The following is a 27,846-nucleotide window of genomic DNA, read 5'->3' as shown; positions in this document are numbered from 1 at the left end:
GCCGGTTTATTACCTGCTATGTGGTCGCACTTAACCCTTTGAATACCTCAATAGTCGATGTGCTCCTTGTACCCTACCTGTTAGCTACTTTACTATTGGAAAACATCGTCTAATATTGATCTACCCAACGCGCAAGCGTGCTCGAAAAAATCACAAAAATCTCCAAATAAACCAATCTTTCCCATGTTTGTCTTAATCAAAAATGTCTTAAATAAGTTGATCCACAAATAAAATGATTGATGAGGTCGTTGATGAAAGTGTAAACAATACACATTAGACCCCAAGTTGAACCAATATTGCGAGAACTTGGATTCAATTGGCTGTTTTTAGCGCATGCTCGTACCATGTTGAAAAATATATTATGGTAGCAAACTGCCAGTGATGCATAGTATAGCCCTTGCCACGGTTTACCGGCAGGCGGAAAATATTTATTATTTTTCAATAAAAATATCTACATAGATAAAATCGCATTAAGTTTGCCGGTCTGCCGTTTTGACTGGTCGAGTGTCAATTATTTCCTAGTGTTTATGTATTGTTATCCTAGTTCTATTTTTTGATAAATCTGGCGAGAAGGTAAGTTTTTATAACAGATGCCTGGTATTTTATATCCATAACTTATGCTTTGTTTCTTTATCAGTTGCAAAGAATCATATGTAGCTGTAAATAGAGTTTAAAATTGATGTTTTTATGGTTTTTGTTTTTCACTGTCAGGGGAAATTGATGTTAAAACTAGGGTGGATACGGAAGTAAATCATTAGCTATATAGCCGGTTTTTTATTAATTGCTAGAGCAAAAATATTGTAGGGCTGTATACGTACCTGCCTACCCTATTTTACTTATTTACCGGAGCATAGATTACCTACATATAGGTACCTACGTAGACATCCAATTCGACTCCGATTGATTGATCGCTTTTCTCCCGTTTTCTATTTGAATAGACAACAAGAGAAATAGCCTATTTGTAAGTCTAACGTTACAATTTATTGAATAACTAATTATTAAAAATCTTACAAGTTTGGATATTTCACAAAATTAGAAACAATTTATTTTCCAATACATATTTTTAAACAATAATTCATGACTAGACCAGACCACCTGTGACTATAGAATTGTAGTAGATTCATCCTTCGGACGAAAGGTAGATTAAAATTCCTAATTCAGGCAACGGTTTTATACTACTAAAATATGTTACGTACCCAACCGAATCGAACCAAATCACCGCAAAAAATGATTCGGATTTAGCTACTCCACTGAGCGCACACATGCTCAATTTTGTGTTTACTTATTTATATATTTATGTACCTATTTATTCGTATATATATTTTTCACACATCTTGAACTCAACTCGACATTGTAGACAATATTTAGGGGGGTACTATTTCTTTAAATAACTTCCGTTGTTTAATAAGCGACTAAATGTAATTAAAACAATGACGCACCTTTGTTCGTTTCGGTTTCGATTCGTTAGTCGTTAGTGACATGTCTCACAGTGTAAAAATCTTTGACTTCGGGGCTGTCCCACTGTCGCAACTGACCCAAACTAGCTACAGGAAGGTACTGTGGTTAACCCCGGACAACCCTCAACATGGTTTCTCGATTTGTGGTATAATTAAATGGTGTACTTAGGATACCACATCGACCGTACTTTTAGTACTAGTTTGTGTCAGTTTAGACTCATATCCAAGGACAAGGGAATTTCCGTATCTCCGTATAAAATATCACGTGTCTCAAACGGTGAAGGAAAGGACATCGTATGGAAACCTGCATACCTGAGAGTTTTCTTAATTCCCTACGTGTGTGAAGTCTGCCAATCCGTCGTGGCCCATCTCGTTCTGCGAGGAGACTCGTGCTCAACAGTCAGCCGAATAAGGGATGTTAATGCTTATGCTATGGTTGGAGTTTCTCTGCGTGATAGCATCAGAAATGAGGTTATCTGCAAAATAACCCAATTCACCGACATAGCTCAGCGAGTCACGAAGTTGAAGTGCCAATATGCAGGGCACGTAGTTCAAAGAGCCGATGGACGTTGGGGTCCCAAAGTGCTGGAATAGCGACCGCACACCGGAAAAGCGCAGTGTTGGTCGACGGTCGACCCCCCACTAGATGGACCGAGGACATTAAGCGGGTTGCAGGGAGCAGCTGGATGCTGGCGGCTCCTAAAAGATACTTAGCTCAAAGTAATAGTTCATATCTTATGTTCGTACTCTTGCAATCGTGTTGATGAACTAGGTTACACATTGCCTATGCATGAGTTGTTTGCTTGCTTATGCTTGAGTGACTACTATGCAAACCAAACGTGCCCGGCGCTGTGATATGTTGTTGAATTGAGTTGGCCTCAATTCCTCAAGGGCTAAGTGGCTGAAAGCTGAAAGGTCTTAGGTTCAATTCGATTATATTACCCATTGTTTATGCTTTCATGCAACTGCAACTTCGTAATGTTTGGGTGTACAGAAAGGATTTTGAAGAAACAAAATAGCGGCGTTACGATGTCGATAATAATACTTAATTGTAGTTTAAATGTACTAAGTAAAGACAGTACACGATAAAATCTTTTTAACAAAAAAATTTAACCGTTCATTCATAAAAATAAGCTAACAAGCGAAAAATAACATCGTATGTGCTAGCATCCTGATCACTTTGAAGGTGGTGCCAAACCAGTGACGTATTAATTAAAGCCGTTTCTGAAAGGACCACGGGAAAGAACCACGGTCTTTAAATCCTAAAAGTGTGCGTCGAGGAAAGTATCAGTGTTGGTAAATAAGAGGGTATTTGATGACTTGGGCTCAGTTTTGGGTCAGTTGATTGTTAGGCAGCGTGTATACCCTCACGCTGCCAGTCGCGTTGGTGGTTTTGTGCAATTATGTAATTATTGTTTATATGGGCATGGAGAACATATCGGGCAGGGAAGGTGAGTATTTATGCATTTTGGATAGATCACTTAAGCCTACTCCCAAGGTCACAAGTCCTGGGACCTACTCGGTGTGTTTCCTCTACCATTTCACTGTCGCTGCTACACGTCAAGTCACATACAGCCATAAATCGACGTAGACATCGTCTCTAAAGTATCTACTATTAAAAGTCTAGAGCCATATAAACGCAGATAACCTTTAAAATCAAGCGGCAAGGAAAGGGATTGCCAGCTACTTAATAGCAGATTATAAAACGGTTACACAATAGGGGATTTAACTCTTGTGCAGTTCATCAAACGAAGTGAGGTTTATAATAGTATTACATGAAGTATCCACCTACTCATATTATTTATAACTAGCGGACGTCCATGACTTCGTCCGAGAGAAAATCAGTTTTTTACAAATCCCGCGGAAACTATGGGATAACCACAGATTAATAATAGGCAGATGGAGCGTACCGAACACCACTGTGTCGTAGTCGCTCCAAATACAAAAATCAAAAACGAATACTTTCTCGAGTCAGTACGACACGAAGCGTCGCTTCAGTAACTTTCAATATTATTCAAGAAAAATGGCGCCTTGCTCGCTCTGTATGATCTTTACTCTGTGGGGATAAGTAACTATATATATCCGGGATAAAAAGTAGTGTTTTTGTTGCTCAATAAACTCCTCAAACTTCTAGTGCAAGTCCCATTAAAATCACTTCAGCCATTTTAGAGCCCGAACAAACAGAGACAGAATGACAAAAATTTTAAAAAAGCTTGTTTGCAGTATTGCGTAAATCCGACCAATATTATAAACGCGAAAGTTTGTATGGATGTTAGTTACTCTTTAACGCTGCAATTACTGATACCGATTTGGCTGAAATTTGGAATGGAAATAGATTTTACTCTGAATTAACACATAGGCTACTTCATCCCGGAAAAATCCATGGTTCCCGAGGGATTTGTGAAAAGCTAAATTTCACGCGGACGAAGTCGCGGGCGTCCGCTAGTAACCGCATAATTTTGAAATTACAGACAAAAGCTTCATTTTCATTTATATGTATAAAGTATATACTGATGCGAGAGTGAGTTAGGTAGTTATATAAAGTATTAAGTATATACTATATACTGATGCGAGAGTGAGGTAGGTAGGTACTTATATAAAATTCAAACCTTTCTAACTGATTCACAATGTTTTTACTTATACATTATTTAGTTAAATTGAGTCAAATATCGATTTAAAATAGCTTGTACTATGTAGAAGGTACGTTTTAAAAGTTATTAGTTCACCCACACACAACCCCAAGGTTTACCTCCCTCTCATTATGTGAAGTAGGCACTCATAGAGACGCGTGTGTAGCACGCTACGACACTGTAGAACATAGGTAATTTTCGTAGGTCATTAGGTCTACGCTACCAACTACAATATTTTATAGGGCATATTTATTAATTAAATGCGAAAAGTCATTCATCTTGAAATCTCGAAAACCGCTAGACGTACAAACATGTAATTTGGCAGGGATGTAGTCTATAGTTAGTAGGTATCCGCTAAGACTGGGTTTTGCGATAGGACCGGATTAGAAGAGATATAAGGGCGACCGCTAGTGACGGCGGCCGGCCTCCGTGGTGCAGTGGTTTGCGCGGTGGATTTACATAACGGAGGTCCTGGGTTCGATCGCCGGCTGGGCATATTGAGATTTTCTTAATTAGTCCAGGTCTGGCTGGTAGGAGGCTTCGGCCTGGCTAGTTACCACCCTACCGGCAAACACGTACCGCCAAGCGATTTAGCGTTCCGGTACGATGCCGTGTAGAAACCGAAAGGTGTGTGGATTTTCATCCACCTCCTTACAAGTTAGCCCGCTTCCATCTAAGACTACATCATCACTTACCATCACGTAAGATTGTAGTCAAGGGCTAACTTGTAAACAATAAAAAAAGGACTTAATAACTTCCTTATTTTTTATGGAGATTTTAGCTCGATTTTCAGGGACAACCTTCCTAACATGGATTAATCAATAGATCATTATGAGTATATTTTTACTAACTTGTAAACAATAAAAAAAAGAAAAAAGTACATAATAACTTCCTTATTTTTTATGGAGATTTTAGCTCGATTTTCAGGGGCAACCTTCCTAACATCGATTAATCAATAGATCGCATTACGAGTATATTTTTACGCGGCAATTATCAATAACTAGATGACATCCGCGAATTCATTATCTGTTAGTAAATGCACCTAGAAGTCTTCCACTCTCGCAATATAATTGTTCGACAAGGAATGTTCGAATCCAGGACCTCTTTAAAAAATACAGCATTAGCAGCTGTGCGAGGAAGGTACGTAAACAAGTAGGTCCACAGAACTTAAAACAAAATAATGTGTCATGTGATCCAAGGGCAGATTTTTTCGGTTCAGTGATTCGAACGTTCTGATATTAATACCCTTTAAACCTTGATATTTCATTAACCTTATGAAATTAATGGGCATGGGTAGGGTAGGGGTACTTGGATAGGTAGAGGTATGGTAGGATAGGTGTAGAATAGGATAGGGGTAGGGAATGAGTCAAAGCGAAGCTCCGGGTCCTTTAGTATCTATCTATATATATTTTTTTAAATCTCTCATTTATTCATTAGTCGAGAGGAACCTCGTCACAATACGCGCCGTCTTATCTGATAATTGCCTTCTGTATCCAGCGCTTAAAGCGAATGTTTCTTAAAAATATAGCGCTTAATGCATGAGATATTGTTTTTTATTCTTTACAAGTTAGCCCTTGACCACAATCTCACCTGATGGTAAGTGTTGATGCAGTATAAGATAGAAGCGGGCTAACTTGTTAGGAGGAGGATGAAAATCCTCACCCCTCTCGGTTTCTACACGACATCTTTTAGTAGACTAGAAGTTCTTCATTTTTATGACAAGAATTTTATTATAGACAAGAATGCATTTTTTTTGGAGCTCTTTACACAACGATAACATATAAAATAATGAAACAATGTTTCTATAGGTACAGTTTTTATAAACAGTTTATGATTCTTGACCCTGAAGTCGAAATCAAATAAAAAATTGGAGTAAATTCTCAAAATTATAGTGCAAATATATGAATAACTGAGCTTAATACTTATTGTATAGGTAGTTATGGATTCAATTCAAACAAAAAAATAATTTACAAATGACGAAAACGCATGTTTTTTAGTTTCAATGATTTTTTTTTAATTTCAGTCTCTATATTTATTAGCCAAACTCTATCTTTGAATCTTACTTAGTATCTATTCAATTATGATTTCTAATAGTTAAAGCTGAAATCAAAAATGCCGGACTGGAGTTGGTTGGTGATGGCAGCACTGTTCGGAGCGGTCTCCGCGCTGTCCGTGCCACTGGCTCTCTTTCTCTACTTCGTGAGACCCTTCGAACAGAAGCGGCCAGCGGAAGAGGACTTCTTCATACCCGTTACTTTACCACCGGTAAGTCTGCGAAATAAAAGTTATTCTTAGTATAGATATGTTAGATACGTACAAAATCACCACAATCCCAAACTATATAATATTAGTATAGATATAGATAAGCCCTTTCTTTTGATACCCATATTGTAGAAGTACATTAAAAAATAACTATTCCGCCATCTTGGGTGGTCTGCCATATTGTATTTAGAATAACGTCATATAATATATCGTGCACTGTCATCGAATCTTAACGTGTATACAAAATTTCAGGTCAATCGGTTGAAGATATCTACTTCAAAATTGAGGTCAAAGTATCCACCGTAACATCCTACATACATTGCAAGTTAAATAAATAAAAGCTTTTAAAATAATAAAAAGTGATCCGAATTTACCTACCCCACTGATTGCACACATCTTGCAAAATCTTGTGTTTATTTACATACGTTTATAAAATATCATTGGACAAAACACACATCGCTATCTAGCCCCAAAATAAGCATACGATAAGGGAATTAGAATAGACGTGGATAGTCCAGAGAATATTACATCTGCCTTCGATTCGGGTGGCGTATGGTTCCAATACGGTCCGGGGCATGTACCTCCAACTTTTCAGTTATGTGTATTTTAAGAAATTAAATATTTGTCTCAAACGGTGAAGGAAAAACATCATATGGAAACCTAAATACCTGAGAATTTTCTTAATTCTGAACGTGTGTGACGTCTGCCAATCCACATTGGGCCAGCGTGCTGGACTAAGGCTTAATCCCTCTCATTCTTTGAGAGACTCTTGCTCAATAGTAAGCCGTATATGGGCTGTTAACCCTTTAGGAACTATGCTAGCTTAATTTAAGATTAAATAAAACTTAAAACATATGTCCAAATAGAATGGAATGTATTAATTTGCTTGTCTACATAACACACATCAATTCAACACACGTCAATTCAGCCACTTAGACACAGAATATAGCGAACTTTTCACAAAAGCACCGATATGTTAAGAAAATGCACCCGGTTTTTTAGCAACTCTTTGTTTTAGTAAACGCTAGCGATTGTATGGTGAACTTCCGTTCTTGGCGAGCGCGACGCGCGACCGCGACCGGGTCGCACGACCCACTGCTTAGTATGAATTTATATGGAGCACTAAACAAAAGTGGTCGCGCAACGCGTTTTCGGGCTTTGTTTAGTGATCCATAAAAATTCATACCAAGGGTCGCGCGGTCGCAGGTCGCGGTAGCCAAGATCGGAAGGCTACATTTAAATCATCTGTGTCAGCTGTGTGGAGTTGTCGATTTTTTTCTAATTAGGTACCAACGTCTTTCCGCTTCATGCTTACATTTTCGTTCTTAACTTTTCTACTTAAACTTATTTCTATTGTCTTAGTAGGTATTTCTAGTAATTTTTTAGTAATTTACCACAAAATCGACTCGTAAATTAAATGTATTGGGTACCTACATAAGTTATTTCGACATATCTATCGTGAATAGTAAAATTTCAACTAAAACAGTCCTACTGCGGTCTTAGATCCCGTAGATTTTATTGTCCCCAATTCGGTTTATGGTCACGTAAAGCGGTCATAAAAGTAGATAATTTATTTTCTTGACGTTTAGTATTCTTTGAATTGTAAAACAATGAAAGGAGAAGGGGTTCCCGCCATTTTCCCTCGCTGAATTTTACGAGCTGAAATGTTTTAGTAAGGTCAATATGGCACTGGTGACTAGCTCATACAGTATGAAAAGCTGGTGGTATTTAGTAATATTGAAAGTGTTAACCTTAAAGTTAATAGCCGACGGCCTTCAATTTCACTCGCATAGTTACCGTTCCCGTGAGAATACGGGAATAATATAATAAAAGATACTCACAAATAACTGAGCTTTTTAGTGGTAAAAGAGTTTTCAACATTTTCAGTAGATTCAGCGATTACCCCCTACAACGCCTAACTTTACCTTTTTATAATATCAGTAGCTATAGATTTTTAAACTTCGTTACGTCACTTCGCTTCTGTAGTTCGATTATGTAGCATATACGTCATTACTTAGCTAGTACATTATCAGGAGGTACCTTGATAGCTCAGTAGATAAGACCTCTGCCTCCGATCGATGGGTGTGGGTTTGAATCCGGTCCGGGCATGCATCTCCAACTTTTCAGTTGTGTGCATTTTAAGAAATTAAATATCACGTGTTTCAAACGGTGAAGGAAAACATCGTGAGGAAACCTGCGTACCAGATAATTTTCTCAATTTTCTGCGTGTGTGAAGTCTGCCAATCTGCATTGGGGCAACGTGGTGGACTATTGGCCTAACCCCTTTCATTCTGAGAGGAAACTCGAGCTCAGCAGTGAGCCGAATATGGGTTGATAATGATGATGATGATGATGATGATGACATTGTCAGGAAGCGATCATCACCACATATCGAGTGTAAAAAAACGCTAAAGCTGTCGCGTGGTCACGCTTGAAGTTATAATAAAACTGTGCGCTGTAGCATGGTGCGGGTGACAGTTGCCTTATGACGTTCATAATATGTACTGTTATCGTGAATTGCGTCAAACTTTCAAGAGTGAAACCGTCACCTGCACCATGCTACGCACGAACTGTAAATCGAAGTGGATTCTCACGATTGGCAACTACTACTGTCGCGTGTCACGCTACAACTTAAAATTAAACTGCGCTGTAGTATGGTGCGAGTGACAGTTGCCTTACAGCGTTAATAATACGTACTATTATCGTGTATTGCAGCAAACTTTTAAGAGTAGAACTGTCACCCGCACCATGCTACGCACGAACTGTAAATTGAAATGGATTCACACGGTTGGCAACTACTACTGTCGCGTGTCACACTTCAACTTAAAATGAAACTGCGCTGTAGCATGGTGCGGGTGACAGTTGCCTTATGACGTCCATAATACGTACTGTTATCGCGAATTGCGTCAAAGTATCGAGGGTGAAACAGTCACCCGCACCATGCTGGCATGGCAATTACTATGTCACATACGTAAATGATGCATAGTTATAGTCGTTGAATGTATAGCAGCTATCGGCCAAAATTGCAGTCAGTGCGGACTGCAGTCACTGCATCGCGTGCCACTTGAAAATCAAAAAGCCGGCAGCCAAAGGTCGATTCACTCTATAATCTACCTACTACTCTTAACTCTACCTACCTCTGCCTACGAATAAAGGTCGCCATTGACGGTCAATTATTCTCACGTTTCTGAAAAGCAAACGGCTGTACCCACGCGGCATAGTAAACAAGTCATGTACGCAGTGACCAACACACGATAAATTATAGTCGTGGGTGCTACAGAAACGTGAGAATAATTGACCGTTTGTGGCTAGCATTATAGGGTCGCTTTCAATTGCAATGCCTTTCAATGAAGCTTGAATAGCTCATAGTCAAATTAACCACATGATTTTATAAAACAAGCTACGGTTGTTATGGTAAATAATTATGTAAAAATCCGTAAGCGATTTACCCATTCAGTGTTTATTAATGACTTTTCCCTTCGTCAGGCCGTCTTTTGTATGCTGATCTCTTCTTAATATGTTTTTATTTCTCTTGTATTTGTTTTTGTGGTGTGCAAATAAAGTATATATATCTATTTAATGACGAAATTAGACGAAGACGAAATAGACGAATCGTCTAATCTCAAACAAATCCTTAGATAGGAATAGATGTAAAGTGTGAAGCTGTGATACCTATCAGCAAAAAGTCATAGGTACAATAATTGATTAATAAGTAGCATGCACGGTAGATTAACAACACGGAGGTCCTGGTTTCGATCCCCTGGCTAGTCCTATTGAGGTTTTCTTAATTGGTCCAGATCTGGCTGGACCTACCGAAAAAAGACGTACTGCAAAGCTATTTAGCGTTCCGGTACGATGTCGTGTAGAAACGGAAAGGGATGTGGATTTTACAAACAAGTTAGCCATCTTCCATCATCATGATTGTATTATCAGTATCACTTACCATTAGGTGAGATTGTAGTCAAGGGCTAACTTGTGAAGAATTAAAAAAAAACACATTAAGTAGGTACGTAATGAATTTAATAAGCACTAAGGATTTCGAAACCTATTTACCGTACCTATGCTTGTTTCTTAAAAGCCTTCACGTATTTGCCGAAATTTTTAATTTAGTTCCCGAAAATAGAAAATGGGTGCTACCGAAAGGGAAAACACGGGACACAAAGTAACTCGTTTGATGTTTCTTGTTTATACAGGGTTGGTAATTAATTTGCGTAATTTTCTCGTATTTTCCCGGCGCCGCATTTTCTTTGATAAAAATCAAGGTGAACGTTGAGCTTAATTTGGGCCCGGCTTAACCTTTGTATTAAGGATTAAGGTTGCTGGATTATTACACGTAGGATCGTAACTTTTGTAAGACGATTTTTTTTAATCTTCAAATATACAAACTTCTTATTTTCTTATGAAAATATTTTATAAACCAAATTATTTTTTTTAGACTTAATAAATATAGGTAGATAAGGAAATAAACAAACCACGTCCGTTTAAGAAATGAGTCGGAGAAATAAAAAAAATGCTTATATCTATGCCACACTAATTTGTATTATTAAAGTGGCAGACCCTTAAGACGCCCGCGACTTCGTCCACGTGAAATTCAATTGTTTACAGATCTTGCTATGGATAATTCCGGTAAATAAAAAGTAGCCTATATGTTGCGTAATAACGTCTTCTATCTTCCAGTGAAAGTCCCATTAAGATGGGTTCAGCCTTCAGCCGTTTCACAGCTAAACCCAGACAAACAGACAGATAGAGAGACAAAGAAAAACGTCAAAAAGTTTGTGTTTTAGGTGTTATATATAAGCACTTGGATAAAACACAGTTACTCGTATTTTGAAATCACAGACAGACATTTTATTTCTCATTCATTCATTAGTTTTTATTTATATTTATATTGAATATTGAGTTGTTGATGTGTTGATGATTCTTCTATGAAAGTCACAAGCCGCTGTATAATTAAATTTACGGTGAAATTCCAAAATTTATAAAGAATTGGTGTTGTTCCAGGAAATTCTGAATGAATTGACTCGTGGCGCCGGGAGTACTCCCGAGGGGGCTCTCAACGCAATGCTCCAGTTCATCTTCCAGCAGAGCACAGCCGACACCAGGTGGCTGCGGCGGCGAATGGCGAATGAGTTGGCGGAACTGCTGGCGAAAACATCCTCGGGAAAGATTTTCGAATCTCTAACGGTAGGTACCAGCGGCGAATAATTCATACATACATATTCATTATTGTAATGAGTATGAATGTATGGAATTATGAACGTATGAGAAACCAGAGTTTGTATCAAGCGGTATGAATTGCCTTTTCTTTGGGACGGCTTACCTTCGTCAAAATTCCATCCTTCGCTACTAGTAGGTCTTATAGCCAGTGGTAGCTACCTGCAGGCAGAGTCGGCTGGAGACTATGACGGCAGCCACGAGTGGTGTGGGAAGTAGGCAGCAGGGCCGGATCCAGCAATTTCGCCGCTCCGGGCTAAGATAAATTTTGCCGCCCTTTCCATACACCAAAAATGCTTTTTTTAGAGTTCCGAACGTACGTACGTACAAAAACGGAACCCTTCTAAAATCTCTCGCGCACTAGTCTGTCACGTTACTCGTCCTGTTGCATTTCACGCCGCTCGTTCTGCCCAATTTTGTCGGCTTTGAGCGCAAGTCAAAGTGCGGGATTAGACATATTTGTGGAATCCAGTAATCTATATAGTCAGAAAACTTAATATAGTTTTCAACTAGGCTACTCAACTTCAGACAGGTCAGTATGGGCGGCATAAATAAAAACCTTACAATGACGACAAATACGTACCTAAATCCGCCACTGTCCTTATGTTATCTATATTATACACCTAATATATAGGTATTTTAATAGCAGCTCATAAAGCGAGGAGCGAAAGTAATTTTTCCCGCTGCGATACTCGTAAATGATATTTTAAATATAGAACGCTGTAAATTTCCTTCGGAAGGATCGATCGGGAGGACGCTTGGATAGGCATGAGCAAAGTTATTTATTTTTTGCGCCTTGGGGGTTCAAAGTCTGCATTGAAGTGTAAAATATAAATAAAGAATTTTGTAATCTAAACAAGTAGGTGTCTACTGTCTCTTAGCAAGCTTTTCAGAGACTAATCTGCAGTTTATTATGATGCTAGCGGACGTCCGCGAACTAGTCCGCGTGGAATTTAGTTTTCCACAAATCCCTCGGGAACCATGAATTTTTCTGGGATAAAAGTAGCCTATGTGTTAATCCAGACTATAATCTATCTCTACTTCAAATTGAAGTTTTTATCGGTTCAGTACTCGCGGCGTGAATGAGTAACAAACATTCATACCATCAAAATCATCAGTTTTTGCAAATCTCGGGAAACCGTGGAGTTTTTCGGGACAAAGAGTAGTCTGTGTTAATTCAGAGTAAATCTATTTCCATTCCAACAGACAAATCGGTTTAGTAGTTACAGCGTTAAAAAGTAACAAAAATCCAAACATACAAACTTTTGCGTTTATAATATAAGTAGGATTTAATACATTTATTCTTAAAGTAAATCTTCATAATATCTATTCTGAACTCAAACTATATGTAACCTCATGTTAAGGATGACATCAAGCGGGTTGCAGGGAGCCGCTGGATGCTGGCGGCTCGAAACCGTTATGTTTGGAAGTCTATGCAAGAGGCCTATGTCCAGCAGTGGACGTCCATCGACCGCATTTAGCCACGTTATTGGCTGTTGTGCGTGCTATATAACCTTACTACCTATTTATATATTTTTTTATCTTTTTTATCTGTATAATTAGAACAATATGTGTTTCATTCTTATTATAAGTTTTACGAGTAGTCATATAGGTACACGCTATATTTTATTTTTCATTTTGATTCAACAGCTACGCTCGCTCGAAGTGGGCACAGAGTTCCCCAGCATCACAAATCTCCGTCTTGTCAACGGAGAGTTAGAGGATGACGGGGCAAGGTTGCGGTCTCTAGACTTGAAGTTCGATTTGCAGTATGATGGCAGCTTTAGAATAGAAGTCGACGCTATCATGCTGTTGGGAAAAATTGCCAACATATCTATTACCGGTATGTAGTACCTACCACTTATGTCATATACTACCTACTCGATGTGATTTTTTTTTTTAAAGAATATTTGCCATATATTTTATAATATGACCAATATTTCCATTCCCCTCCAACTAGTCGGGAAAGACTGTGCTAGGAGTGGGTACGACAATAGGCAGGGGATCAAACCACCACCCCTCGGTGATAAGTCCAACCGCTCTTCCCGTTGAGCTAGTGAGGCTAAAAAAAAACACTGCTAAAAATAATACTTATTTTTGCGTACTATATATTTTTTACCAGTATATACGGTTAGTACTCAAACGGTGAACGAAAAACATTATGAGGAAACCTGTCAATCCGCATTGGGCCAGCGTGGTGGACTATTGGCCTAACCCCTCTCATTCTGAAAGGAGACTGGAGCTCAGCAGTGAGCCGTATATTGGTTGATAATGATGATGATGATGATATGAAAAACGGCTAAAACTCACGTGATATTAGGTTGGAGTATGCCCGACTAGTTTCGAACCCATACGGGGCCCTTAGTCATGAGCTGGTTCTTGCATCGCGGCACGATCCAAACTGTAGTTAGTGTCTTACCTTTACTCCAACATTTCAGTGGAAAGCATAAGTGGCAATGTCCGTGTTTTGTTCCGTCGTACGCCATATACGCACTGGGCGATAGCATTCGAAACGCCTCCTCGATTGGAACTGCGTGTACGAGGACGGTTCCAAGGAAGACAGCTGAAGCCACGACTCGCAGCACTTGTGGCCGCTCATATCAGACGAGCCGTGGCTCAACGGCACACACTTCCCAATTACAAGATTAGGTGAGATGGTCTGATTAACCATTGTTCAAACTTTAATTTGTTAAGTTATTAGTTTGTCAATAAGTTAAGGGGGGCTTTTTAAGGTATAATAGTAGGACATTTTTTAAAAGAATTATTTGCCATACCTTATAGCCATTCGCCTTTCAACCTCCCTAGCGAAAATCTTGTGCTAAGAGTGGGTACGTTATCAGTCCAACAGGTGGATATCAAAACCTAACTTTTGGGTCCGATCCGGCTATTGGGGCTTCAAAAGGGTGTCGGTCGTCAAATGAAGATTATCCACAACTGAAGCGCGTTGTTGAAAATCTCTTCGCACACTGACCGCCTAGCTTACGGGGATGCCACGAAGTGATGATGATGATTAACAATAGAGCTTTATTTTTACCTTAAAAATCACATTAGTTATCTATTTTTTAACACAGTTCAGAGTTATATTCTTTTTTCAGGTATAAACCATTTTTCCCAAAGTCCGAGCCAGGCAGCACCGACGGTGAGGACGGTCCAACGCCCCACGGTCGTCTTACGGTGCGACTGGTGGAGGTGACTAGACTACACTGGGCTGGTAGCAACGGGACAGTTCGCGCTGCGTTAGCCGTCGACTCACATGGATGGGTATTTAACTTTCTTTTTTTATGCATTACAAGTTAGCCCTTTACAATCTTACCTAATAGTAAGTGATGATGCAATCTAAGATAGAAACGAGGTGTCTTATTAGGAGCAGGATGAAAATCCATACCTATCGGTTTCTACACGACATCGTACCGCAAATTCTCTGCATGTGTGAAATCTGCCAATCCGCATTGGGCCAGCGTGGTGAAATATTAGCTGAACTCCTCCCATTTCTGAGAGGAGACACGAACTCAACAGTTAGTCGAATTTGAGTTGCTAATGATTGGGTTCGATTCCCATAACTGGAAAATATTTGTGTGATGAGCATGAGTGTTTTCCAGTGTCTGTGTGTATTTATACAATATATAAGTATTCATATGTAGTATATAATTGTATATTAATATTATAATGTCAACTATCTTAGCACCCATAACACAAGCTACTCTGTATGCTTACTTTGGGGCTAGATAGTGATGTGTATTGTTTAAGTATATTTATTAAAAAAAAAAACTAAAAAACTAAACTAAATGATGATGTCGTCAAGCAGAATATGTAATAATCCTTGTATTAGCTATGCTCATATAAATACATATGTATAAATAAATAAAGGTTACACTATGCTCATGCAGAAAATCCTTACATTGTAGGTATCACTTCGCCGCGGCATCTTAGTTCTCGACGTGGTACTGCCAGCAGTGACCGGCCCATTAGGGCTGGTATGTTGTCAAGGAGTGGGAGTAGTATTGGTGGACACCGTGGTGCCGATGTCGCCCGCCTACAGAGCCGACTTACGCCGTGATGACGTCGTGTTGGCCATTGACAATAAGCCAGTCATTAATGTTGCTCAAGTAAGCTGTAAGATTTTATATGAAACTATTTTTTTAATATTGAAGTGAGAGTGGGAAAGCTAAAAAGAGTTTTCTGCGTGTGTTTTAAAGCACACTTTTTGTTTTTTAAATATTAAATTGGCTTCCGCTTGATAACAAACATGCCTGGTGGAAAGCAATGGTGATATTGTCTAAGTTTGAATGCGCTTGCCTAGAAAATTGCTATTCACACTTTTGCAATTTTAGCATGTACAGTATGCTTTTGCAGTCCTAACTTACGAGTGTTTTGTTAATTCTCTGGGTGACATTCAAAATTCAAGCATTGATCATTCAGGTACCTATGAATTACTATAGTTTGGAGTCAATCCGAATTTAAAGCTTGGAATTGAAACCATAATCGATGATTTTGAAAGCAGTATCAATGCTTTTAACGTACCTATTAAAAAAAAAATCTATGATTATCAAAAGATCTTGGGTTTTAGGTTGGAAAACTCTTACGAAGTGTTGAACGTCGGGCAGTCACAGTTAGGGTGAGACGAGGTGGTTCAGGAGGATCCACGAGACGAGAGGACGAACCGAAGCGATTGCGCACTAACTTCTCCTTCCGACGAGTTTCGGAGGTCATGGAGGGCGTACGAATTCAGGGCATCCGAGCTGCAACGTCTAAAAATAACCTAACTGTAAGTATTTAATTTCAGCGAGCGTAATGGACCTATACGTTATCCGAAGGCAAGCACATTTATACTCGAAATGGCTTTCTGGTTCCGAGAATGTTTTTGCTATCCTCGTTGCAGAGCAGAAAACTTCTTTCTCGTTACAACAGAAGAAAATTGAACAGCTTGCGATATTTTAACAAAGGTTCAATTAAAAAATGTTAGCATGTAAACTCGACTTTCCTACTTAGATACGTATACTACGTGCTATGAGTAGATACTAGGTATGATTGTATTGCACCAAATTTCGATTCCGCTCTGAACACACGGCATTTGGCTGCGCAGTATCTAAACGAAAACATCCTAGCGTCACCAGCAGGGTTACAAAATAGCTGCGCAGTACGATTTGCTGCAATTCCAGACTTAAGCTTTAGTAGCTTTAGTTAACGCATACTATATTTAGAACTACCGTACGTATTGCTAGGACTAGTATCTTACATGCGAAATATGTAAAAGTATGTTTATGTATTAATACCTAGCATTTTGTCTTTTAGGAAACTGATTCACCCTCGAAGACAGCAGAACAACAGTCTGAACCCGAGACACCAGTGAAGCAAAAAACGGAACCACAAACTATAAGGCCAGCATCTAAATCTACGGAACCTGTTGGTCCGACAAACTTCGGATTACGCAAACGCAGGTGTTCCGTAGAAAACAAATCGTCAGACAGTTCAGCAGGAAGTACTCCACCGGCTTCAGGTGCAAGCACTCCTTTACGACAAGCGGTGACCACAAACAAAACTGTCAAACATCCAGATATACCAGTAATTAGAACTGATTCATCCGAATGCAAAGTATCCGAGAAGGCAGAAAACGTTTTGGAGGAAGAGGAAATATTTGAAACGGGCGGACCTAGACAAAGCGAACATGTAGAAATTTGCCAAATGTTTTGGACAAAGTGTGTGCCAATCAGGCCAATCATACCGTTTGATGAAGAAACTGAATTTAAATTAAACGAGAATCATAAGTACCTGAATATAAATGTATGGTCAACAGTGCCGGGAGAGAAAGATGAAATACTATTAGGTTATTTGAATATACCGCTAGCGGCACTGCTGGGTGAGTGCCAAGACTCGACAGTTCCTCATCACATGAAACGATACCAGTTTCTGCCGCCAGATGTAGATATAAAGTTCAGGTAAGATTTTCAATAGCAGATGTAGGTACTAAATTTAAATGACATAATTATGTACTAGTTATCATCATTATCAACCCATATTTGGTTTACTTCTGAGCACAGTCACCTCTAAGAATGAGAGGGATTAGGCCACCACGCTGGCCCAATGCGGATTGGCAGACTTCACACACATAGAGAATTAAGAAAATTCTCAAGTATGCAGGTGGTATTCCTTCACCGTTTGAGATACGTGATATTTAATTTCTTAAAATGAAAAGTTGAAAGTGCATAACCGGATTCGAGGCTACGCCCTCCGGAATCGGAGGCAGAGGTCATTTCCACTAGGCTATCCTATCACGGCTCACTAGATATCACCCGTGGTAATTCTCTGCACGGTGTAATTCTAAAAAGAGTGTTAGCTATATTGTACCCAACCTATTGATTGTGATGCAATTCGTCTATTCTACTAACGCAAAATATTGACTTATCTATCTCAAATGTTTCTTAGGATAATATAAAGTCTATTTTTCATATTTCAGCAAAACTCACAAATTATCATCACATGCGGGTTTCGAGCCGTGCCTATGCTTCGGTGACGCCCTGGTCTGGTGGGAGTGGGAGGACGCGGGCAGCGCTCGGGTACCGCGGCCGGCGCCGAAGAACCATCAACCTAGAGCACAACCAGCTAGAACTGTGCACGACTTTGTTAGAACGCACTTCCATAGATCAACACAATGTGACTTTTGTAATAAAAAGGTAAATTATTATGTGTCTGCTTTAAATCTATTTTTTATTATTTACAGCTCTTGACCACAATCTCACCTGATGGTAAGTGACGATGCAATCTAAGATGGAATCGGGCCAAGTTGTTAAGAGTAAGATGAAAATTCACACCCTTTTAGTTTCATATACAACTAGCGGACGCCAGCGTGGAATTTAGTTTTTCACAAATCCCTCAGGAACCATGGATTTTTCCGGGACAAAAAGTAGCCTATGTATTAATCCATGATATAATATATCTCAATACCAAATTTCAGCTAATTCGGTTAAGTAGTCGAGGCGTGAAAGAGTAACAAACATTCATATCATTAAAATCATCAGTTTTCGCAAATCTCGGGAAACCATGGATTTTTTCGGGATAAAAAGTAGCCAGAGAAAAATCCATTTCCATTCCAAATTTTAGCCAAATCGCTTCAGTAGTAGCGACGTTAAAGAGTAACAAACATCCAAACATACATCCAAACATCCATACAAACCTTCGCGTAGTTTAGTAGGATTATAATTTCTAACTGCAATGGCTTATCTTGCTCGAATATCCATTCAGTCTAATAAACTTCTAGGTGAGTTACAGGTATTTTTCTTTGTCCTAGATTTGGCTTAAAGATGCAATGCAGTGCCGCAACTGCGGTTTATGCTGTCACAAGAAATGCGTTACAAAATGTCAGGAAACTTCACCGTGCGTGCCGAGACAAGATCGAGGTAAATATTAACATTTTTTACTTTAAAGTCAAGCTAGAATTTGACTATATTTGTTTCTAACAGTTTTAAAATTTTATGACAGTCAACTAACGTATCAAAGAAAGTCCCTTCAGGCCTCCATTAGAGAATCATTCTTCCCTAATTCTCATCTACAAGTAACCCGCGGAGTATCTGCCCAGAATCTTTACCCCTATAATTCTTATCTAGCCCGCAGAGTCTCCTTTGGCAGAGCTTTTGCCCCTTGAACTATGAACTTTCCATACCTCCAAATGACGCCGCTATTATTTAAGGCATTATTAAGGGTCATAACCCTAATATTAAGAACAACTTGTTTTTCGACAACGCAACGCCGTGCGTCTGACCAACGTTGAGGTTATGTCCTCGAGATAAGTTTCCTTCCATTTTGCTAGTAATTACTAGTTTCTCCAGGTTAACGGTATTAAACACAAGCAAATACACATAAGCAGAATAAAAGTGTATGGTATGATGATAAGGGTTTTAAATAATATTGTGTTTATTATTCTCTTGAAAAGATTAATACATTTAAAGTTAAGTAAGGTAAGTAATAAAAAAAAGCTTTTTATTTTTGGTTCCTTATCCCTACCTTCCAGGATTTTACTTTTACTACCTTTATTTAAAGACGCACAAAGGACTTTGTAAAAGTCTTCCGTGAAAAGATTAATGGCCTTGGATATCAACACTCTCACTTTTCTTAATGACTTTTTAAGCTTACAATTTACATGTTTGGAGTCTTTTTTTAAAGAAATATATATAATTGCTTTCTTTGTGAAATTAATTTAAACTAAAAATTCACATTACTTAGGTATTGTAGGGATTTTACTAACAAAATAATTATTATAATTATGATAACCACATGGTTCTTAGTAGACGTCTACTAACTGTACTGTAGTACTTTCTTGCCATATTTCATCTTTGGACGTCATGTGTTATCGAAATTTCGTGATGAATGACCTTTCGCACTTGTATATTAAAATTAAATATACCAATAAACAGTGACGTAGCATGGACAAATCTAGGCGTGGACCCCTTTCTAAGCGACGAAAAAGTGGAGCAAATTCTGTGTGGAGTGACTGGAGTTGTCCTATTTTGATGGTTGTTATATGTAAGAATGAGTTATTATAATACCCAAGAAATATATACCTATTGCCGAAGAGTTGCCAAAAAAAAATCATCCAGTAAACATGTGTGAAGGTCGTTTCTAATTCTGATCTTAGATTATAAAGATTAATTTTAAATCCTCAACTCAAGGGCACTGCAGTATTAATTTACGCAAACATAGAAAGAAAAAGTATAAAAAGCTTTACCAAAGCTCAATTTACATTTTGATCTGCAATGCAATTAATTCGTTTAGTTCAGAAAATAAAGGATGAGGTCATTGACCTCATTTGCGAAATGCGTGTCTTTCTTCTCGTTTGAGTCTTGGCGAAATGTCAACAAAGGTATTTAAAAACGAAAACAAGGCCAAAACGGAATATCCTCTTGGTGAGGAAAACATGTAAATAAATAAAGAATTTCTGCTTTGTTTTATGGGATATTAATGTCAAGACTTTTAATGATTATTTTGTACTTTAAAATTATCAAATGAACTTACGTATTTATCAAATAAGCACTACCTACCTACTTGTTAGGGTTGTTTTTGTTATTTAGAGTCGGGATAGCACTTGAGAATCGTGTATTTCCTCTTATTACAAAAACAATTTCACGGCCTCCCTGGCGCCGTGGAATGCGCGATGGATTTACGATCTCCGGCTGCGTCGATTGAGGTTTTCTTAATTAATCCAGGTTTGGCTGGTGGGAGGCTAGAACTGCGGCTAGTTACCACCCTACCGGCAAAGACGTACCGCCAATCGGTTTTGCGTTCCGATACGATGTCGTATAGAAACCGAAAGAGCTGTGGATTTTCATCCTCCTTCTAACAATAACATGTTAGCTCGCTTCCATCTTAGATTGCATCATCACTTACCATCAGGTGAGATTGTAGTCAGGGCTAACTTATATAGAATAAAAAAAAAAACTTTGCTATTACCACTTTTTGCGCATAATTTCCACTCCACCAACACCTTCATGAGATCTTGACTCGACAACTCAACAACAACTTGGAGAATTTTTAGACTATCTTTAACTGTTTGAATTATTTTCAGATCAGTCATCAGGAGTGGGATGCCCTCCACCAGAGCTCACCATGACTGAACCTGACACCATCGCAGATCCCGATTCGGATGATGACGAAAAATCTGAACGAAAAGACTCCCTAGACGTCCAAGAAGAAGGTAATCGTAATTCGTTTTATATGATACGTATTTTGTTTGTATATTCATTTATATGTATATTAACGCTATTTAGCCGCAAAATACTGGTAGTGCACAACGTTAGGAGAAGGGTATTAGGAAACATCAATCAGCGATCTACAAGGTCTGTAAAATACTATTCAAATTTTGCCAGTATATTTTAGATTTAGATTATCTTTACATAAAATGACATACTTGAAGATTATTATAAGGATAAGGATTACCAGCAATTCTCTCTATAACTTGCATAAAGCCTTTGGTCTCACTAGAACTGCAACAAGTTCCTATTAAAACAGATGTCTAAAGATGCTATAGTAGGATCTTACTAAATTTGGCTAGGCCTGGAGAAAAACACGAGTGGAGAAAGGGAAGTAATTGTCCTTAATCCTACTACCACCGGTTACAAGTTCGGGGCTCTGCTCGGAGTTTTCCTTTCTGCCACAGGATGGACCAGTACACGATGAAACCATAGAATTCTAAGATATTCGTCTCTCAATTGTTTTGTAATTACAGTTAGTAGGTGTATTACACACAAAATATCTATCTTAGGTATACTGAATCTAGTTTTTCTTTGCACAGACGAGCTACTACAGTGGTGACGAAATCATTAACACACCCGGACTCTTCCAACACGTACCGACACATTATACTCAGGTTTTTCTCAATCTCAGTGTTTTGCCCCAGATCTTGTGGATTCGCGGTGCGTTCTGCGAATCATTTGTTTGGTTGGATGTTTATTGCCTTTCACCGATTTAGTTCCCTTAGTCATCATGCTAGTTGGATGCCTTGAAAGCCCTGTTAGTACCTAATCGTAATCTGTATTTTATTGCGATTCCCGTAGCGAATTATCTGTGTTAATATGACATAGTATTTATCCAAAACATTGTCAATTAATTACACTGTTGAACATTTTGTTTATCTACAGAAATATGTAGGACGTTGGTACATTGGTATGTAATCTTTGTTGAGATGCTCAACGTAAAGTATATTCCTTTATGTCCATTTCTCGCACTCAAGTAAATCCCAAAATCCCTATAAGGCTCCGCTTACTACCCTAAAGATGCCGTAAATACTAAAACCATTGGTTGTTATAGTATTTCCCTTTGTACAAGTAGTAAACGACATATGACGTCATATTTAGACTCACGGTAGGTACAGTAAAGCTTGCGCAACTGCGTGAAGTTAGGTGCCATGCCATTAGGTTAGGACTCTTATGCTAATCCTATCTTAGGAGTAGAAACTACAAAATTAGTTGATATTGAAAATGGCATGTCTCAGTGGCATAGATGTAGTGACTTAAACCACAAATGCTTTTGGCCGAGCACAGAGAATTTCAGAGGAAAAATTACTTATTCGTAGATAGCGCACACATAATTTACAACATTGCTTAAAAATAATACGACTTACGAGTACATACAAATGAAATAGATTTAGTATTTTATTAGACTTCATATTGCTATTAGGAAATGAGGTGCTTATTATAAACATCGAGTTACTGGCTTTAAACGTAGTTGCCTGATTTATCGAGCGCATCCAATTAAGACCCCTCTAGTTTTCCTAGAAATTCCATTTTTTTTTACCCAACACACTGGTTGTGCAACCCGAATAAGCCCCAAGTTGTTAGCAAACTAAAAATACAACAATTAATAGTAAAATGTACGGCCTGCTTTATTTAATTTTCAAGGATAATGAGTCACATTTTGTAATTGAAAGACAATGCAATATAGCTCTTGTATGTTATCTTGCGATCTCGTTTGTTGCCGTCATTAGATGCTACATGCTCGCTGTCAATTAAAAATAAGCTTTATGCTGATGTGTTAAAGCGCATATTACATTGATTGTACTTTTACTATTTCATTAGAATGAGGAATGACTTAACATAAACTTTGCAATTTCTAGCACATATTATGGAATACCAATTAAACACTTTATGCCTTCGAAATGTTAGATATCACCTCAATGCAAAATTATTAGTACACCTATGTACTAATATTAAAAAAAATTACGTCAATAAACCAAGTATTTAAATATTTATATACAAACGAAATTTCGGAAACAGCTTGTGGTAGAAAGATGAAATTTGGCGGGGAGGTAGTTGGTATAAACATTCGCTAAGAACAAATCACTAAAAAAACTAAGGGTCAGGATTAGAAAGGGTCTAAGGGCGGACGATGTCACGGACATTCTTTAGTAAAGGTACTGTAGTATCTACAAGTAATACCTATATGTAGGTAAACTAAGTAGTTAGTTGACATCATTGAAATTGTACTTTCGCTACTATTTTAATAATTACCTTAATTACAATTGAGTATTTTATAAGGAAAAGAAATCGTAAAATTACTTATTTCAGTGACTCATCCTTTTCGCACAGGGAATTCTACGTTGAGAAATTATGAATCACGCAAACGAGTTTTAGACCTACTGTGCCTGCGGAGAGGAAAACACTTTTTATTGGACCCATATGAAAGGTTAATAACCAGAATAGGTACACAAGCGTTATAGAAACACATAGTTAAATGAGTCATGAATATGAAATGAATAACTGTAGTAGATATATTTTCCTATAAAGATTTATAGCTCATTGGGACCCAGCATCTGATCAGCACCGCTTCACCTCGAGCGGTTAGCATTTGTATGGAATACTATAGGTATACATTCACTAAAGGCCAGCCGCTCAGAGATTGCGTTTCTGACACCTGTCAATGTCACTTTTTATAATTGTTAATTAATAAGTTGTTAATAAATTTAGCCCAAAATTAATACGTTTATTGTATTTACTCGTTATTAAGGTTAATAGAAGGTATTTAAATATTTCATTGCCATGGACAGGTGTCAAAAACGCAATCTCTGAGCGGTCGGATTTTACCTACATTAACTTCGGTGCGCTCGCCCGCTGGGTGACCACTCTCGGGTGGTGAGTGGACCACTTTGTGACCACCCGTTTGACCTGCTTGCCTTGCGTTATGCACGAGAAGGATCCGAATGAATCATGCGCCGTCCACAAGTACACTACATCCTGATACTACGCTTGATACGTGGCATTCAACCATCCATGACCATCTGTCGTCAACGAGTGGACACCGAGCGTCTAGGTGGTACTAATCAGGCGCCAGTTGGGTTTAAGTTTAATGAGCTATAACCTTTATCCTTAGTAAAAATATATCGCAAATTGTTTATCTAAAATGAAAACAATACTCAGATTGCAAATCAAAAACATGCGACAACCGCGCAATCAATATCAGCTGTGTTACAAGTTGGCTAGGCTATTTAAAAACATCAACGCAGAGTGATAGGTGCTGTCACACTGTCTAATCAATGTGATACATTTATGGAATAATAACAATAGAACCAATAATGGAATGATAACACTAATCGGTTATCTATCAGATGCGAGATTTTCCTACTCAATTAACGAGTGGTTGTGTCGCAGCTAGCTGATTCAACGCTTACTCATATTCAGGATAACTTATTGCTGAATTTCGAACGGCGTGTTATTATCAACCAGTCAGCAAGATCCCTGTTTTCTTTCTCGCTACAAGGTGGTGGAGCTATGAGTGCGCTGGTGGCGGGGTTGAGGCGCGCGGGCTCGGCGCACTCCTTGTCTGCGCCGAGGAGCAACGCGTCCTCGCGGTCTTTGCCGCCCTCACCCAGTCATACTCCCAGGTATAGTATATATATAGGTACTTATATATATGTCGCAAAATAATTTCAACGTCATCATTATGAAATATCTGCCTATTTAAACGGCCCACTATACTCTACAGGCAGTGGCGTGCACTTAATAGATGCAAAAATGTACCTACTGCCTGCGCTAAGGACCCAATACAAACCTATGTTGGACCACAGACAAGGTGGTAGTTGGACAAGGAATTTTCCAATGGTGTATACCCCAGTTAAAAACCTTATGCACACCACTGTCTACAGGGCCAGGCTCCCTCATTATAGAAGAGGTGATATGGAGATTATAGACCCACCACGCTGCTTCAATACGATGCGGGTGTAGGTTAGCAGGCGTGTCAAGACATAGCGCGGCAATCGCGAGACACAGCCCTGGCTCATAATTAGTGTATAGACATCTCAGAAATGTGTGCGCGACAATACTGCGCGGTATGTCCTAGACACACCTAAACACCGCACGATAATGCCGCGTGTCTTGCCGCTCACGATTGCCGCGTTTTTAGAGTGACAAAATTTTGTATAAGTAAATCTGTTGTAATATTATGGCGATAATTGTTGGAAGTAACAAAAAAAGTCAAGTCGTTTTAGGGCTGTGAACGAAAACGATGCCGAACTTTGATTTTTATGCCTTTCTCTTGTTTGACGAAGTATTAGTTCAAAATTAGGTAATTAATACGTAATTACCCACCAGTTGGCCGTGAATTCAGGCATAGCGTGGGAGGATCATTAACAAGAAGTGAACAAACATTTTCCCAGAAAAACTAATTTAGTATTTTTCGTTTTTGAAGTGAAAGCTAAAACTCTACCATCTATTGTAATTATACCGAGATGAAGCGAGGTGATGATAAATAGATAATGATAAAACAAACGACAAATATAAAAAATTTAAAAGAAAACCCGAGCCAATTTCTCTACTCAAAAATTCACAACGCCGCCTATTTTTCTACTGTAGAAATTCTACACTATATATTCTTTTGTGTGTAGAAATTCTACACACAAAATCATTAATATCGGGCCAGCCATTCTCAAATTATGTTCATACTTGAAGCCTCAATAGCTCAACAGTTAGAGCGGTCGAAATCATCACCATCGCCCCGTTGGTCTATTGTCGTACCCACTCCAATACAGTCTTTTCCGACTAGTTGGACGGGAATGGAAATATTGGTCATATTAAAAAAAAATACTATGTTTGTGTATATATTTATATCATCATTGATACTGTACATACCTCTTGCATGGACATCCACGACGGCCTCGAGCCGCCAGCATCCAGCGCTACCTACAAGCCGCTTGTTGTCCTCCTTGCCCAAATATTACCCCACAAGGGTAACAAAAAAAAAACATTTCAAATACCCATTTTCAATAGGAAACAGTCGCTAGAATCAAGCAACCCATTCATCGGATGCGGCACATCCTGGCTGGCGCGCACAGGTGTGGCAGCAATGCTGCAGCCAGCGCTGCGCAGCGCTCTGCCCCCCGACGCTCTCCTGGCGGCTGCGAGGGACTCCGCCCCAGACCTAGCCGCCAAACTCACCCCTACACAGATCCATGAGATGGTGAGCAAATATTTTCAATTCTACAGTTCGTAGATGCCCTTTTGAATCAAAGAATTGCAACAAGTTCGGAACGAACGCCTACAATGAACGGCCAATGCTGTTAGTACAAAGCCTTTCTTCGGAGTCACAAGACTTAAGTAAAAGTTCTTTGAAAAATAAAAATCAAAGTGCCATCTATGGGCCTCAAGATTATTGCATCATATCAGGTTGGTTCTTGAAGTATACAAAAATGAATTGTTTCAAAGTTCTCTGAGAACGCCATCTACTGGTAGTTTAAAATAACAAACATTGTTTCGTTATGCCTGTAGATGGCGCAGCATCTCAAAAGCCTTACCCGATTACACTTTTAGTAACGCACTAGCTGACACCGCGCGGTTTTACATGCGTAGTTCCTGTTCCTTTAAGAATACGGGAAAAATATATAGCCTATAGCCTTCCTCGATAAGTGGGCTATCTACCACTGAAAGAATTTTTCAAATCGGACCAGTAGTTCGCGTTCAACCAAACAAACAAACGCTTCATGCAGCTTTATAATATTAGTATAGATTCACCAACTTACTCCCAAGATTTTTTTTATTCTTTACAAGTTAGCCCTTGACTGTAATCTCATCTGATGGTAAGTGATGATGCAATCAAGATTGAAGCGGACTAACTTGTTAGGAGGAGGATGACAATCCACACCCCTTTCTACACAACTTCGAACCGTAACGCTAAATTGCTTGGCGGTACCAGCCAGACCTGGACCAATTAAGAAAACCTCAATCGGTCCAGCCGGGGACATCCGTCTGTAAATCCACCGCACATACCACTGCGCCACGGAGGTCGTCCAAAAGTTTTTTTTTTACAAAATCAGAAGTTAGTCCGCTTCAACCTTGAGGCTGGGCAGATTGAGATTTTCTTAATTTGTCCAGGTCTGGCTGGTGGGAGGCTTCGGCCGTGGCTAGTTACCACCCTACCGGCAAAGACGTACCGCCAAGCGATTTAGCGTTCCGGTACGATGCCGTGTAGAAACCGAAAGGGGTGTGGATTTTCATCCTCCTCCTAACAAGTTAGCCCGCTTCCATCTTAGACTGCATCATCACTTACCATCAGGTGAGATTGTAGTCAAGGGCTAACTTGTAAAGAAAAAAAAAAAAAAAAAGTTCACAATTCTTTCGTGCCAGCTTCAAGCGGTGCGCGAGGAGCTGTCAGCGCTGGACGCGGGCGGCGAGGAGGGCGGGGAGGGCCGCGCGTGCGCGCTCACGGCGCTAATGCTGCACTGCTGCGCGGCGGCGCAACTGGCACAACAGCGCGCCGCGGACGGCAACACCTGATACCATTAAATCATTAATAATTGTTGTACATAA

General features: G+C 39.1%; 1 protein-coding gene across 2 annotated transcripts; it reads left to right on the top strand.

Annotated features, from left to right (window-relative positions):
* Nucleotides 1-385: 385 nt before the first annotated feature.
* LOC112050424 (PDZ domain-containing protein 8) lies at nt 386-27,846 on the top strand. Of its 2 annotated transcripts, XM_024088690.2 has the most exons (15): nt 386-573; nt 6,182-6,352; nt 11,351-11,533; nt 13,214-13,406; nt 14,002-14,212; nt 14,659-14,824; nt 15,469-15,669; nt 16,131-16,328; nt 16,856-17,499; nt 18,018-18,234; nt 18,849-18,957; nt 21,120-21,248; nt 24,806-24,929; nt 26,311-26,500; nt 27,664-27,846. In XM_024088690.2, the coding sequence occupies exons 2-15, from the start codon at nt 6,200-6,202 to the stop codon at nt 27,811-27,813; spliced, it is 2,868 nt and encodes a 955-aa protein (XP_023944458.2). In that variant the 5' UTR covers nt 386-573; nt 6,182-6,199; the 3' UTR covers nt 27,814-27,846. The 2 variants fall into 2 exon arrangements, 1 of the variants encoding a protein (XP_023944458.2); XR_008250787.1 differs by lacking the exons at nt 386-573; nt 26,311-26,500; nt 27,664-27,846 and adding an exon at nt 21,846-21,920 and having other exon boundaries at nt 5,313-6,352; nt 24,806-24,928.

This window comes from Bicyclus anynana, chromosome 4 (genome assembly GCF_947172395.1).
Source record: "Bicyclus anynana chromosome 4, ilBicAnyn1.1, whole genome shotgun sequence".
Classification (NCBI taxonomy): Eukaryota; Metazoa; Arthropoda; class Insecta; order Lepidoptera; family Nymphalidae; genus Bicyclus; species Bicyclus anynana.
The sequence above is the reverse complement of the archived record's forward strand: the minus strand, read 5'-3'. Positions and strand labels throughout refer to the sequence as shown.